At 36.7% G+C, this 13906-nt stretch overlaps 1 protein-coding gene across 11 annotated transcripts in view; it reads right to left on the bottom strand.

Moving 5' to 3' along the window:
• The window catches only part of CTNND2 (catenin delta 2), a 669045-nt gene that overhangs the window by 20847 nt on the left and 634292 nt on the right, over positions 1 to 13906 (bottom strand). For 9 of the 11 annotated variants that reach the window (XR_007205226.1, XM_048311841.1, XM_048311789.1 and 6 more), the window contains 2 exons: positions 11348 to 11432; positions 6195 to 6320 (listed from right to left, as the gene is read on the bottom strand). Coding sequence is in view for 10 of the 11 variants with exons in the window: in XM_048311841.1 (XP_048167798.1) it covers positions 6195 to 6320; positions 11348 to 11432 (211 nt within the window). In the remaining variant the exon portion in view is untranslated. The remainder of the gene's footprint in view (positions 1 to 6194; positions 6321 to 11347; positions 11433 to 13906) is intronic. The other 2 variants (XM_048311816.1, XM_048311833.1) reach the window with 1 other exon arrangement.

The following is a 13906-nucleotide window of genomic DNA, read 5'->3' as shown; positions in this document are numbered from 1 at the left end:
AGAATTTCTGTTCTTCTATTTTCTCCTGCATAGGGTATATAAGCTATAATTTAAATTGTTAGAATCACAAAAGAACTATTCTTGCTTGTATCTTGTAGGTAGAAGAAAACCTTGCCTGCCAGAAAATGTGTACAATAATTTTTGATTTGTATTGTCATTTTCATTCCAGTAATGCAATTCCACCTATCTTAACATGTATAAGACCTAGAAATGCAAACTCTGGCTCTTGGCCACAAAATTTCAGGGGAGAGACAGATACTACTTTATGTTCAGGGTCAGTTTCTTAAATCTACTGTCCTTTCAAAGGCTAGAAACAAATCAACACCTCTTACTTTTCATGCATTAAACCATAAAATCAACCAGATACAACTTTTCTATTATACCTATGAATGTAAAACATGAAAAACAATCATTATCAGAATAAAATTTGCACCATTATCTCTTACAGTAAAGAACATGGCAGGACCAATGATACTGACTGTGATCAAGAGCCATTAGGACTTCGTGCTTCCCAAAGAGCAGCAGTGCAGCTGAAAACAGAGGATCATTTTATTCAAAAGTGGAGCTGACTGACATAATAGGAAGCAGTGCCCCTTGGGAAAACTTACTGGAGAAACTCATGCTGTCCTTGGTTTTAGGTCAAAAGTTCGTGCATAATACACTTAAATTAGAGAGTTAGAGATCTGAGTGATTACTGCTAAGCTGTATGAATTTAAGGATATTCTGCATTAAACATGTAGTTCACCAACATACATGGATATTAAAAATGAGAAATGCACATTATTTTTTACTGATACACCTTTAAGAGTTTCCAACTCACTAAATAAGTATTAACTCAGAAAGAACCATGCTGTTGGACCAAAGACTACTACTCTCAATTAGAGGATCCACAGCTTTCTCCAAAAGCACTCTGTACAATTAAAAGTAATAAAACCAATTCAGAAACTTCCAGTGAAACTTCTTATTTCTACTTTTTGCAGGAAGAAGTAGCTATAGCTCTTTTATCAAGACAAACTGTATCAGAAAGTAAAGGAAGTAAAACACTCAGAACAAAGCACACATACTACAAAAGAGGCTCCTTTCAAAATAGAAGGTTTCTTTCTTTTTTAAAGTCTGAAATGGCAGACATATTTAGGGCATTTTTGAATTCTGTTAGCAGTTTTAGGAAGAGAAGAAGGAAGAAATGAGAAGGACTTCCTAGCATTTTTTCCCCCCACCCATTATTAGATCATGTAGAACATCAAAGAACTGAAAGTAGGATATTGATGCAGCAGCTTAATCTTTCATTGACCTTTGGTTTAATTTACATGTACTGGCCATATTGAACAAACACTTTTGACCTCCTTATAGAACCCAGAAGAATGAGGATGATGATAGTGCAAGTACGGCAATACAGCTCAGCATCAGCAAAAGATGCCCACTGTTATGCATCAAACCATCCCAGCTCAACTATTTACCTCTGAGACAGAAATATGCTGTGATTGACACAATAATTAATTGATTTCCCGCCCCTCTGTGCTCCATCTGTGTGCAACTACTACAAGTAAAAGTTCTACTGATCTGATTCATTTGCAAAACTATAAGCAACCACCCAACACCCTCCAACATTCCTGTTCAAGTCTGCTGAGAGGGACTGAGTTTCTCACCCATACTCTTTACTGCACATCTACTTTGATCTGTGCCTGAACCTAGATATGCAAACATTAAGCATACAAGTTAATTAAATCTCCCATTTTGTTCAGAATGGTAGAAATCATGTTCCTTGGGTGAATTTTGGAGAAAAATGTTGACATAAATTAAAAATAGTTTCTCTTTGCATGTATCTTTAAAACACCTTTGAAAGTCTTTAGAAAGACTTCTGGATTCTTTTCATAATTGTTCATATGAATCCAGCTAAACATTGTTTCCCATTAATTAATGTTTATATTAGTTTTAAAATACTTAATACATTATTTAAGTAGACTAAAAATGTTCCCAGTACCAAAAGACATGCAGTTAATTTTCTTGGGTCTCTCTTTTGTATTCAAATGTTAAGATCCAATTTTATTCTGAGCTACCATATTTTTGAAAAAACATGTATAGATGTGACCTATGCATAACCTTCTGGATTCTGGATGCCTCCTCATAGTTCTACCCTAAGGATATTTCAGAAACTTCAGTTATACAATTCCCTTCAGAAAGAAGGCTTTAAGTTAAAGATACTGACTCCTGGGCTGCATTTTAAATTTTCTTTTCTTTGGAGAAGTTCAAAGGATGGAGTACTTTAGAGACAGACTTTACACAAGTATGAGATTAAATTTCTCTCTTCTAAATCTGTACTTAGCAACCTTAGAGTGGACTTGAGTTTTTAAGTAAACTCATCATTCCCTTATAAGTCAGCTGGAGCTTACCATGAGACCCAGCATCAATGTGGAGGATGCTTTAGTGGCACATATATACGGCTCATCCTAGAGAATTGTTTGGATAAACTTTGATTCTCTTCTCATTTGTTTAGCACCCCTTGAGTCTAGGAGATTTTGGATGACAATGGTGCCAGCTTCCATGCACTCCGTAGTGATTATCTGGAAGAACTACTGCTAAATTTGGTTGTTGAATTATTGCTTGCTACAATGCTCAGTTCTAGAGGGAAGTACTATCATGTCTTTAAGGCCCTCAGGGGAAAAGCAACAGTCAACTATAGCTATAGCTACTTTCTAAGCTCACAATTCAAACCATTAAGGTTTATTCCTTTACACTTCTCAAGGTCTCTTTGTCTGGACACAGAATTACAGAATCACAGAATCTCCCGAGTTAGAAGGGACTCATCAGAATCATCAAGTCCAACTCTTTCTCCTGCACAGGACCACCCCAAGAGTCACACCATGTGCTTCACAGCATTGTCCAAATGGGTTTTTGAACTTTGTCAGGCTGGTGCTGTGACCACTTCCCTGGGGAGCTGTTCCAGTGCCCAACCACCCTCTGGGTGAAAAACCTTTACGTAATATCCAACCAATGGGTATTGTGGGCATCATACTTGAAGGCAGCATCTTCTAAGTCTACTCTGTGTTGTGTTTAAAGTTTTACATCCACACAGCCCATTTATGTTTATATGTACATATAGAGATATTTACCAGCAAACATACAGATACATTGTCCAACAGACACACAAGTATTTGCAAAAAAACCAAACAAACAAATCCATTAGTTTGACTCTAATTAGGCTCAGTCATCATACCTGATTATTTTTAAAATCTCATTCATTATCAAAATAGTACAAGTAAGGGCAGGTCTGGCTTCAGCTACACAGAACTGTTTTCATGAAAATACAATCATCAGTATTGAATTTTCAGTTCAGCCCAGACTATCTTAGGTTACTATTAATATTTTCAATATCATAATAGACATGGAAAATGTTTCAGAGAGAAACATGTAAATACTGAAACATAAATAAAGGAATGGTAGGTGATACTGCATAGTAAATAAATCTTTGCTGAGGGCATTACAAAGAATTTAACTATGTAAAATGCAAAATTATTAAAATAAATTATGATTATTAATATATAGTAAATTATGGAATCCAGAGGATAAAACATTTGAGAACATCTCCTTCTAACAACTGATATTGAAACACGTGACTTGATACTCCCCCATGTGTTGTCATTGTGATATAGGTAAGAACATGAATATTTTGGATGGCAAAATATTTTCTACCCTCTTTAGGCCATGCAAAATATATTTTTTAATAGTAATCACTTTCTATCTTTCTAGTACTGTTTGAGACTGTTAATAAACTGAAAGTTACAAGGAACTACAAAAAATATTACTTGAGATGATGCATAAGCCGAGGAAATCAGAACATGTTCTACTTGACACCACAAGCAAAATGGTAATTATTAGCATTAAAATGAAATCAAAACAACATTCAGTTTGACTTAGCATTTTGTAATATTTTTCTCTTTTTAAAAATTGTTCTTCCTAAAAAAAGTAGCCAAAAGATTTCGAATGGTAGCATAGCTAGGTGAAAACAGTATGTATTTTGCCAAATGATGAGATTTTCTCTTTCTTTTTTATTTTTAAAAATTCAAGAGTGGTTTTTACATCACTTTTCCCATGTGAATACTCCTTACTACTTCTGCATATGCCAAAGAGTTTACCTCTATACCTCAGTTAAATTTGTTTGCACAATTTCCTCTTTAGGATTCATGATTTTTCTCATGATATGTAAATTCCTACTGTATAGACAAATAGGGTGTTATTCAAGCAGGCAATTGGCAATCAGAAAACCAGAAATGTTAAAAATTTTTCACCAAAGGTTTGAATGATTCTTAAAAACCAATCCCTGGGAAGGCTTATCCAATCAAAAGAGGAAGTAAGTAAAATGGTTAAGTTTACAAAGACAGTGATGTTGCCTAGTGCCAATTATATTGAAAAAGTAGCATCAAGGTAAAAACAAAATTCCAGACTATCTTACCAATGCTCACTGAAGAGGTTTTCATGTCTCTAAGAGATATGTGAAAAGATTATCATATTATTCTTTGCTCTGCAGCTACTATCTGTTATTTCCTGCAGAATACAAAATATGCCTTTGCTTTAATGATGAAATTCTTCATATTTGTGTGTGCATTGGGATAGGCAAACCTGTCTTACATGAACACGGGAAAGTAATATTCAGCATAAAATGTAGAATTAAGAATGCACAGACATAAATCAGTAATGACAACTTTTTCTCTAGTACTGAATCCAATGACAATTTCATGATTCAGTATTTCACAGAATTGTCATTTGACAAAAAGCCACATTTAAAATGCTCAGCTAAAGGCGAATCACATGTTCTTAAGAAAAGAAAAAAGAAAGTATGCATTTGAAGACTATAACTTTTTTGCTATATTGGTGATAGAATCTCTATTAAAATTATTCAGATGATGCTTTCAAAAGGCTTGAGTATTTTACTTCTGCAGAAAATTTCCACATTTCCTTTATTAAAAATCAATTTAGGAATTTGCCTAGTTCCTAATTAGCAAAAGAAAGTAATGTAATATATCAGAAGATGAAATGCTGGGTGTTTTAACTATATTCCTGCTAGCTAAAGATGAAAAGGATTTACCCTAGCCTTGAAAGATATTTATGTCTGAAGTATTTAAATGAGATCTCCTCTGATGTCTTCTCTTTTCCAGGCAAACTTAGTGCAAAAAACCAAAGAAATGAAAGAAATAGCATAGCTACTATGTTCTGTGGGGCCAGGAAAAACATGTAAATTCCAATTTGCTCTAAATATGTTATCAGAGAAAATATACAGACATATATGTATGACTGTATACATATGTCTGTATATGTATAATAACATGTATACACACACACACATACAATACAGACATAAATGTGGTTCCTCCATGGACTTTCTAGGATGTTGTGTGTATGTAGAAGGTATATTGGTTTTGCCATAATGCCACAAAGTAATATTTTATTAAGAAAAGAAATATTAAAAGAAAAAAAAAGAACACACTTGGTTAAGGAAATGGAATTTTAGTACCTCAAGTTAAAGACTGCCTCTAACACACACACACAAAAAAAAAAAAAAAAAAAAAAAAAAAGGCAGTCCTGCTAATTCTCATCAACTATAATTCTGTCTTAAGGAAATGTACATTATCACTCTTAACAGAGATTTTGAAAATTAGCATTTTAAGAATTTAATTGACTCTTGGACACACTGATTTTTCTACAGATGTGTTGGTTTACCTGGGATCCCCTTATTGAAATGTCCAGCTATTGCTTTTTTTCTTAAGAGATGCCATTGTGCCAGAAAACAAAGCAATGTGCTTAAATAAATTTAACCTGCTATTGCAACATAGTGCTTATCAACAGCTGCCTTTCTCTTTGAAAGGTTCAGACAATCAGAGAAGAGATCAGAGAAATGCTAGAAAGATTGTTAGGGAACTGAATGTAATGCACTTGTCCCTCTCACTGGTACGTGCCGTCCTCAGAGAGAGCAGAACTCTGCACACCCTCCTCGCATGTACTCTCCTAAGTGAAGTGAGACACTTTCCGTCTAGAACCTACAGGGTTCAGTGGATTAAACTGTGCAACTGAAAAACATATTCTCCAGTTAGGCTTTGTTACTTTTGATTCAAAGGTCTCCTGTAGAACTGCTCTGGGTACAAATCTCAGTATGCATGAAACACAACAATTCAAGACTGGTCAGCTGACAGCCAGAATACCTGGGTTGGGGAATAGATTCTGGTTTCTTGGCTCTGGGAGAGAGTATGCTGAGCGTGCCATGACCCAGAGTCGTGGGTTGGTGAAAATCCTCTGTCATCAGTCACACTGAAGCTTGGGGACGCCCACTGCCATAAATCAATCAATCAATCAATCAATCATTTATTAATCAGGTACTTGCATTTTCATAGTTAATACAAAAATGGGCTCTAGACAATGCCTTCTCTATAATGGTACTTTAGCTTCACATTACAGAAGGGGGTTTATCTTAAATTAATTCATCCTTTTTCTGAGAGGGTAACATTTTAATCTGAAAAAGCTTTTGCCAATTGTACAGAAATAAATTAAGCCCCGCTGAAAGATCAGCACTGCAAAGTACATATGCTCATGAACAATCTGAACACATGAATAGTTCCTTCAAGTCAAGCCACTATTTTTGAGGAATTATTATGCTCTGGATTTAGAATTTAGATCTTTAATGTAGGGTTTAAGTTCTGCACAGACCTTTTCACTAGGTAAATTTAACCTAAACCAGCTTTTGGGGGGTGTCTGACTGATAATAACCTTACCAGAAGAAAATCCAAACAATGTGTCCCAAGTCTACATGATAGCACGTTGTAATTAACATTTTTAGAAGGTGAGTAGGTATATTTTATTTAAGAAAGGACTTTAAATTCTAAAACTCCTTGACTAGGGTTTTGAAGTTTAATGCCATCAATTTTCATGGAACATTTAGTCATAAAGGACTTTCTCATAAAGTCATCTTTTTATTATTCTGAAAGTCACATGAAAAGCAAGTCTTTTTCTATATCCACAGTGCCTTAACTGCTTCAAAGGCTTCGGGCAATGCTATGTATTTTTTCCAACCAATGACAGACAAGGCATCTTTAGAGTGACTCCATTAAAAGCCTATCACAAAAGTATCCCTGCTGTAAATGGCACAATATGCGCTGAAGGACGACTGCCCTCAACAGCCTGCCTGGTTTCAAACATTGGGTGGTATTTTTATTCAGGCAAATGGGACAAACATTTCTAATATTCCGTGCAGAACAGAAACCTACTATAATAAATGGGAAAGAAAAATATTTTCTACAAATTCATCATGACCTCTACTTACACACTGGAAGACAGAGTAAGTGTAAACATAATGATAGAATGCAAACATATTTTGTTGGAGCCTAAGTGGTTAGGCAAAGCAAACCAATTAAGAGAAAATATATTCTTCCTGACAATTCCTCCAGCTCTTTAATACTACACACATTTAATGCTAATTGAAGCTTGTTTTTGGCTAATAAATTTTCCTTCATGTTAAGCTCATTTAGCACAACCCTTTTGCTCAAATTTCCTCATGTAATTTAACAAGCTATCTGTATTTAAGAGTAGTTGGTTATTTTCTTGAATATTGACATAGAGAAAAGTTTACCAGCTAATGGAAATTTGCTCTCTTACAGTCACATCTGTATTTTCTCAGGTGTCCCCAAATCTTCAGTGAGTGAATAGCCTGGAGACTGGAGTGGGGGACAGTGAGACTGAGTCAGAAATAGGTGTCTTTAAAGAAGCAACGTAGTAGCTCCTTGCATCTCGCTTAAGTGGCTAAGCTCAAATAAGGCAGAATCTCTCTTTCTGGGTGCTGTAAGCAAATCTACACCACAGTGTTGCCAAGATACTTGAAGACGAGGCATGTACCAGGAGCTTGAAGCATAGGAACAAGCTGTGGCCTAGTTCCTGTACCTGGTTTTTCCGAAGTGTTGAGCTGCTGACCCACTCATGGGGCTATGGGCCATGTGACCATTAAGGATATTTAAAAATCAGATTTTAAGTATTTTGGAACAGACTCATGAAAACAGAGACAGATAAATGATCATTTATGAAAATGTGTCTTGCTTGTAGAAAACAAAGAAGTTTGAAAATGATGATACTGTCTTTGGGAGACCGTATTTCCTCTACTGATGAAAAATGCAATGATCACCTCCTTTCTAGAAATTAATCACATTAAATAATCTAATCACTGTCTAGATGTGACTGAACTGAACATTGTTTTCCTCTTGGAGGACTTTTTGAGATTTCTGTAACAGCTATTGCTTGTAAATTAAGCTCCTATAAGCTCTTTCATGATGAAGGACCTGCAACTTTTGGGGTGGCTGGAAACTCCTTCATTTCAAGACTAAATTAATTGCTTCCTTTTAGTCAGTCAAGTCTTCTTTTTTTTCTACAGTTTTAGGACCAGAAATACTTATGCATTTTACAACTTTTCCTTGTTGGACTGTGTTAGGATAGTGCCAAATTAACCACATCAGGAGCAAAACTTCTTTTTCCCTCAAAGCACAAGCCTACAGAGGACTATCTAATACTGTTTCCTCACTCGCATTATCTGAATGCTGTTTACTTTCTGTGTCTGTTCCATGACAGCCCAGCCTAACAAGTCTGTGTGTCCCACTAAAGCCACAATACAGCTATGACCTCAAAATCCATGTACGATGGATAGAGCCTGCCAGCGGAGGGTACAGGCTGTGGCATGGCTCTGCAAATACAGTGCATAAGACAGTGTGGACCTAAAGAGCATCCACACCAGTTCCCAGCTCTGGATTTCTGTCAGCACAGTTTATCTTTTGCCAGCTGTGGGATGTTCCTTGCAATGTTGAGTAAAATTAGGAAAATGAAAGAGGTTTTAATGTCTTTGCTGATCCAGTCATATTTGGACTAAATATACTGACTGCTACTGTACTGTATGTATTGTACTCTTTGCCCATTAACACAAAGAATAATACTTCGATTCTTTTTACCTCTTCTTACTTTATTGGGAATGTGTAGCTCTGAAATATACCACAATTCAAACTATTTGGTTACATTTTTTCTCAAACAAAAGGTAAGTGCTGCTGCTTTCACTTAAATATAATGGGATGCTTGCAATTTCCTTGTATTACAATACAAAATTGTGTCTCTGTTGGCCAATTCTTTGTAAGCAACTGTATAGATACTTCAGTACACAGAAGCAAGTTGTTGATGGTTATGCAAAGGGATTTACCTGCACTTCAAAAGTGCAAGGGCAAGATACTGCAAAGTGCTGATTGCATTACAATGCATGTTCACTCATTTTTACTGGTATATATATTTTAATGGGATAAAACAAAGATTGCATTGATCCAGTATCTTTATATTACATAAGTAGCTGACTATTAGTATAATGCAAACGTCTCTAATTTTTCTGTCATAAAACCATTGCCCTTGCTTTCCAAACAGGGGGGAAACCCAGACAGGCAGCGTAAGAGTCAGCCTATTACAGGCAAGTTTAATAAATATTATAACTTTATAAAGATTATTGCATGTATTTTAACAAAAAGGAGTATTTAAAATTAACTATCTGAACATTTTGATTAAAAGAAACCATATTTATACGAGGCTTAGCAGCATATATAATGGCATGCAATTAGCATACAAATATGTAGCAGAGACTGATCTTCATTTTAAGATTTTGTGTAGGTATTAACTAATATAGACATTAATAAAATTCTCTTCCTGAGAATACAGATGATCTGTAGGCTATGAGTGTCCTGGAAGCTACCTCTAAAGCTAGTCTGTCCTATTTTCCATATCACAAGTATGTATTTGTGGCCTTGGAAAATGCTCTTGTAAGCATGCAAGGTACTTAGTACCTGAGCATGCTTAGTATGTAAGTCCATTACCAGGCAGTCACACTGGCAGCCAACAGTGTCCCTTAGGTTAGCAGTAAACTCAGCACAAACATTATTACCTCATGCATGGAGCAACCCCAGAAACTGCTTTTCCATCACAGCATATATATACAGACAGAAAATTGGACATGAGCCAAATATTATAAGAACCTCTAAGAGATTATGGTGCAGTACAGCTCAGCCTCTACAGCACAGCCACCCACATGCACAGAAGTCAGGCTATGCACACTTCCAGTGTGTTACTTCCTTGGATCAAGAAAAGCCTACTCCAACTCATGTTTGTTCCCACCTCTTAATGGGACAGTCGAGTAGCAGCTTGTTACTTGGAACGTTTTCACATATGGTATCCCTAGGGCTGCCAAGGATGACTGCAAATACTGGAAGTGAACAATGGGAGAGACTCAATAATTATCTTCCTCACTCCTCAGACTTGACACAAGCAAGGCTGAGGCATGCAAAAGAACAGCAGTTCACACAGAAGGTCAGCTTCTGCCAGCTTGAGATTTGGTGCGTACATTTCATGTAACTAAGCTATTTTCTTGTGCAGAATACATACAACACAGACCACACCACTGTGAACCTTCCCTGCTTCTCCACCCTTATGCCTCAGCTGTAACTAGGGCCTGAACTGAAGATGCCACATGAAGTCTTAGCTCTCTCTGAGATTACAAATACAAATATCAATTACATAAGATGTGAAATTCCAAGCAAGAAGACATTGAAGAGCTGAATCTGCAGGCTGATACTCACGTGGAACGTAATTCAGTTTGGAAATATTCAGCAAGAATGCCTGTAAATGTTTTCGTTTACTAAGTAGACACATTTTAAAAGCTATATGGAATGTTGTTTCACAGTGTTATATTACTCTACTGCAATTCATTTTCAACAGGTTAGCAGGGCTGTGGGAATGGCATGCTACTATGGACTCAACAGACTGTCTGAAAACCAAGTCTGATGCCACTGTCTGCCAGCTGATTAGAAATGAAGCTACCAGGTTTCAGCCCAGCTCCATTTGTAGCTGGTCTCTAAGCACCACTCCTTCAGATACTCTTGTTTACAATCTCATGAGGAAATTTGGGAGCTGAAGGGCTGAAAATCTGGTAATTGCCTCAGAAAAAGGTGAGGAGGTGTAAGAAGGACTGTTTCAGTAGGAGAGCTTACATAGGTTTGTACTACGAACAGAGGATTTCACTCTCCAGGGCTGTCAGATCCAGCACCTTTTGTATGAATTTATTTTAAAATAAAATTCACACCCCCTTTTCACCACCACACATATTTTCAAAGGGCATTTTTATCTTAAAAGTAGAAATTAAGGAAAAACTAATAGCTCCAAGTATCTGAAACTTTAAGCACCATGTGAATTTCCAGTCACATAAACAAGTATTTTGGTCTGAAGTCTCTCAGCCCCCAAATTTGGATAACAGTATGAAAGATGATAAATCTAGAAAAAACCCAAGCCTTACCTTCTTGTAGAGACTTCTCAGGTCTCTGTACTGCCACATACTATTGAGGACCTGAGATGCTGCTTTCACCACTTTAGGCGAATGCCTGTTACACACATATATTAAAAAGGGAGAGAGAGAAAAAAAAACAGTGAGAAAGAGACTGTTAAGTACAGGACACCATTCATCTCAATTTTCACATGCATCACTATGGATTTAAATCCTCAAATACAGTGTGTTTCAAGCATGCCATAAGATCTTTGCTTGGCATCTTGGAGACCAATGTGTTTTTAAGCAAGGGTGATATATCTTATTTCTATAGCACTAATCAACCAGTGAGGAGCAAAACGCATGCATCTCAGTACACACAGGGATTTCTGCTGAGAGCATAGTAAGAAGAATAGGAGGTAGCAATTGGCAAAATTGTTGAGGACCCAACTGGCATTATGTACATCTAATATATGCTACAACTTTTGGCATAAAGGACAAGGAGTCAGAGCAGAATTTCTTCCTCCATAAGCTGCCAAACCTGAGGAGTGCGTTCAACTCATTGAGCTCCTCTTAGCAGTGGCCAAAAGAAACCCTAGATGGATGATGAGCACTGGTTTTGAAATGCAGAGTGAAGATGCAGAAATACAACTGATTATATGATAAAGTTATGATAAATTTCATTAGGAATCCAAATGCGGAGTTGGATTTTGCTCACGCCATTATCCTTTAATGACAGCAATACAATATCATTTTGAAAACCATGTAACTTCACATGAGCTTTCTTTTCAGACAGGTTTTGAAAGAAGATCTAAGCTATTGTTACAATCAGTTGATGTCATATATTCTTGTTGGAATAGGTAATTAAAAAAAAAAAAATCGCAGAGTATTCATCTCAGTGAAGAAGGGTCAAATAGAAAAGGACCAGGAAGATAACCCAGACCATTAAGGAAGCATACATTGTGCTGGATCAAAAATACATATAAAGCAGTAGAACACTAGAAAACCTTGCAAAGGCCAAAGTCCAGAGTGAGGATTGATGGAGTTGGGGGCAGTCACTGAGGTGATTTATGTTTTACTCAGAAGAGGCATATGGATTGCACAATCAAAGAGAAACCAGAAAACCAGCAGCATAAGTTACTGCTTTGGGCAGGGGTCATGCTTTGGTTCATTCTGTGACTTCTGAGAAGGATCACTGGTTGGCTGACACTCAAGCTGGTAAAGCATTGTTATGACACCCCTGATTCATTAATACAACATTTCCCTAGTAATTTATTTGATGCTTTTTTTCCACTTCTATTCCATTTCTCACCCAGAGTACAGCAGTAGGTGGGTAATTGGTGAGTAAACAGGATTTTGATAAACCCTTTCAAGCATAATTGTTTTTATTATACTTCCAGCTGTACTGGCTAGTGGGGTGCTGGTAGCATGGAGTAACCAGAAAAGTAACTGTGCCAACTGCTCCGTGAGTATTGAGGAGAGGCAGGAGCTATGTGAAGCTGATATGGGTTTGGCCAATATAAATAACCTTATGAACACCAGTTCTCTCATGCGGTCATACAAGGAGAGCGTTCATGCCCTGGGCATATTCCAAAGGTTCACAGGGCCAGCCCCACACTCCTGGCACTGATACATACCAGGATGCATGGCCAGTCCAGTATCCTGCACATTCAGAAGCAGTTGCTTCATACTGGACAAAATCATTTCATATGGAAGTGTTTTACTGTATTAAAGTGAGCATGCCAGAATTTTCTATCAGTCCAACAACCAGCAATTTTGATTTTCAAACAATGAATTACCTGTAAGAAACCAAACCAAACCAATAGCACACAGTACTGACATTCCTGAAAGCTGAAAAATGGAACTTTTACTTAAGATGGGCATTTGCAGCACTATGTGTTGACAGGTTTTCTTGTTCTAGAACTGTGTAACCTGTAAAAATAATAACACAGGACTGCTGCTCAAAGCACTTGAGAGGAGGGATACATATCATGACTTGGAAGGGCAATTACTCTACCTGGGCTAAATACAATAACTAGAAATAGATGTCTTTTACAGTTATGAGGGATATTAAGACAGGGAATTATGCCCTTGGACCCTCCTAAAACTGCCCATGATACTTCAAAAATTCCAGACTCAACAGGTATCAGTATTCTTTACCAGATAATGAACAGGTAGACAAATGCATTATTCTGAGAAAAGACACATTCAGCTTAAGAGAAATGGATATGAACCTGCTTGCAATGTCAGTACATTTGATCTAGAAAACGTAAATAAATTAAGTAGATTTAATAATAACAAAAGGCAAATATAAATAAATTGGCAGAGCATGGGGAGCTCCCACAACTGGGATCACATACTTGGTCACACTACTACTTTTTACCCCCTAAAATTTGAATGCAAGAATGTTTCAATAATGAATTTGGTATGAAAGGGAAAGGGTGACAATAGAGGAAAAGAAATGTGATTAAATTATACTGGCAATGCTCTGATCACATAGGCGAGCATAAGTTCTCATACCAAATGTAGGGTGCATAAATCTTTCCTTCAGGTTCTGGCCTGGCTTTGTGGGGCTCTTTAAGAGCTCTGATG

The sequence above is a fragment of the Corvus hawaiiensis genome, chromosome 1 (assembly GCF_020740725.1).
Source record: "Corvus hawaiiensis isolate bCorHaw1 chromosome 1, bCorHaw1.pri.cur, whole genome shotgun sequence".
NCBI lineage: Eukaryota > Metazoa > Chordata > Aves > Passeriformes > Corvidae > Corvus > Corvus hawaiiensis.
Note: the sequence above shows the minus strand (reverse complement) of the source record. Positions and strands in the feature narration are given on the sequence as shown.